Source organism: Oncorhynchus clarkii, chromosome 10 (genome assembly GCF_045791955.1).
Source record: "Oncorhynchus clarkii lewisi isolate Uvic-CL-2024 chromosome 10, UVic_Ocla_1.0, whole genome shotgun sequence".
In the NCBI taxonomy this organism is placed as follows: domain Eukaryota; kingdom Metazoa; phylum Chordata; class Actinopteri; order Salmoniformes; family Salmonidae; genus Oncorhynchus; species Oncorhynchus clarkii.
In genome coordinates this window covers 76,527,699-76,530,198 of record NC_092156.1, presented here as the reverse complement: position 1 = coordinate 76,530,198, position 2,500 = coordinate 76,527,699, and the positions used below count along the sequence as shown (strand labels likewise).

General features: G+C 45.4%; 1 protein-coding gene across 1 annotated transcript in view; it reads right to left on the bottom strand.

The window, feature by feature from the left end:
• Window positions 1–2,500, bottom strand: part of LOC139419351 (slit homolog 2 protein-like) — a 110,499-nt gene that overhangs the window by 67,742 nt on the left and 40,257 nt on the right. Inside the window, exon 7 of the mRNA XM_071169291.1 lies at window positions 1,613–1,684. Within this exon, the coding sequence (XP_071025392.1) occupies window positions 1,613–1,684 (72 nt within the window). The remainder of the gene's footprint in view (window positions 1–1,612; window positions 1,685–2,500) is intronic.

The window sequence follows — 2,500 nt, the reverse complement described above, 5'->3', positions numbered from 1 at the left end:
AGCCCAGTAGACAGAGAGAGACCCAGATGTTATAGCCCAGAGAGACAGAGACAGACAGACCCAGATGTTATAGCCCAGTAGACAGAGAGAGACCCAGATGTTATAGCCCAGAGAGACAGGGACAGACAGACCCAGATGTTATAGCCCAGTAGACAGAGACAGACCCAGATGTTACAGCCCAGTAGACAGAGACAGACCCAGATGTTATAGCCCAGTAGACAGTTAGAGACCCAGATGTTATAGCCCAGTAGACAGAGAGAGACCCAGATGTTACAGCCCAGTAGACAGAGACAGACCCAGATGTTATAGCCCAGTAGACAGAGAGAGACCCAGATGTTATAGCCCAGAGAGACAGGGACAGACAGACCCAGATGTTATAGCCCAGTAGACAGAGACAGACCCAGATGTTACAGCCCAGTAGACAGAGACAGACCCAGATGTTATAGCCCAGTAGACAGTTAGAGACCCAGATGTTATAGCCCAGTAGACAGAGAGAGACCCAGATGTTACAGCCCAGTAGACAGAGACAGACCCAGATGTTATAGCCCAGTAGACAGAGACAGACCCAGATGTTATAGCCCAGAGAGACAGAGACAGACCCAGATGTTATAGCCCAGTAGACAGAGAGAGACCCAGATGTTATAGCCCAGAGAGACAGGGACAGACAGACCCAGATGTTATAGCCCAGTAGACAGAGACAGACCCAGATGTTACAGCCCAGTAGACAGAGACAGACCCAGATGTTATAGCCCAGTAGACAGTTAGAGACCCAGATGTTATAGCCCAGTAGACAGAGAGAGACCCAGATGTTACAGCCCAGTAGACAGAGACAGACCCAGATGTTATAGCCCAGTAGACAGAGACAGACCCAGATGTTATAGCCCAGAGAGACAGAGACAGACCCAGATGTTATAGCCCAGTAGACAGAGACAGACCCAGATGTTACAGCCCAGTAGACAGAGACAGACCCAGATGTTATAGCCCAGTAGACAGTTAGAGACCCAGATGTTATAGCCCAGTAGACAGAGAGAGACCCAGATGTTATAGCCCAGAGAGACAGAGAGAAACCCAGATGTTATAGCCCAGTTGACAGAGACAGACCCAGATGTTATAGCCCAGAGAGACAGAGACAGACCCAGATGTTATAGCCCAGAGAGACAGAGACAGACAGACCCAGATGTTATAGCCCAGTAGACAGAGACAGACCCAGATGTTATAGCCCAGTAGACAGAGACAGACCCAGATGTTATAGCCCAGAGAGACAGAGACAGACCCAGATGTTATAGCCCAGTAGACAGAGACAGACCCAGATGTTATAGCCCAGAGAGACAGAGACAGACCCAGATGTTATAGCCCAGTAGACAGAGACAGACCCAGATGTTATAGCCCAGTAGACAGAGACAGACCCAGATGTTACAGCCCAGAGAGACAGAGACAGACCCAGATGTTATAGCCCAGTAGACAGAGACAGACCCAGATGTTATAGCCCAGTAGACAGAGACAGACCCAGATGTTATAGCCCAGAGAGACAGAGACAGACCCAGATGTTATAGCCCAGTAGACAGAAGAGGTGAATATGTACAGTCTGTTATTGTTTGAAACAGCTCCTTACATTCTGCGTAGCTTCTTGTAAGGAGAGAAGGCTCCAGCAGGAATAGCCTTGATAGAATTCTGTTCCAACCGACTAGAACAAAAACACAACAGATATACACTGACTTTACTAAACATTAGGAACGCCTTCCATCTACTGAGTTACACTGACTTTACTAAACATTAGGAACGCCTTCCATCTACTGAGTTACACTGACTTTACTAAACATTAGGAACGCCTTCCTAGTACTGATATACACTGACTTTACTAAACATTAGGAACACCTTCCATCTACTGAGTTACACTGACTTTACTAAACATTAGGAACGCCTTCCATCTACTGAGTTACACTGACTTTACTAAACATTAGGAACGCCTTCCATCTACTGAGTTACACTGACTTTACTAAACATTAGGAACGCCTTCCTAGCACTGAGTTACACTGACTTTACTAAACATTAGGAACACCTTCCTAGTACTGAGTTACACTGACTGTACTAAACATTAGGAACACACCACAATACCCAACACAATACCCCATAATGACATCACAATACCCAATAATGACATCACAATACCCCATAATGACATCACAATACCCCATAATGACATCACAATACCCCATAATGACATCACAATACCCCATAATGACATCATAATACCCCATAATGACATCACAATACCCCATAATGACAAAGCAAAAACAGGTTTTTAGAAATGATTAAATATACAAAAGTGAAATATCACATTTACATCAGTATTCAGACCCTTTACTCAGTACTTTGTTGAAGCACCTTTGGCAGGGATTGCAGCCTCGATTCTTCTTAGGTATGACGCTACAAGCTTGACACACCTGTATTTGAGGAGTTTCTCCCATTCTTCTCTGTAGATCCTCTCAAGCTCTCTGTC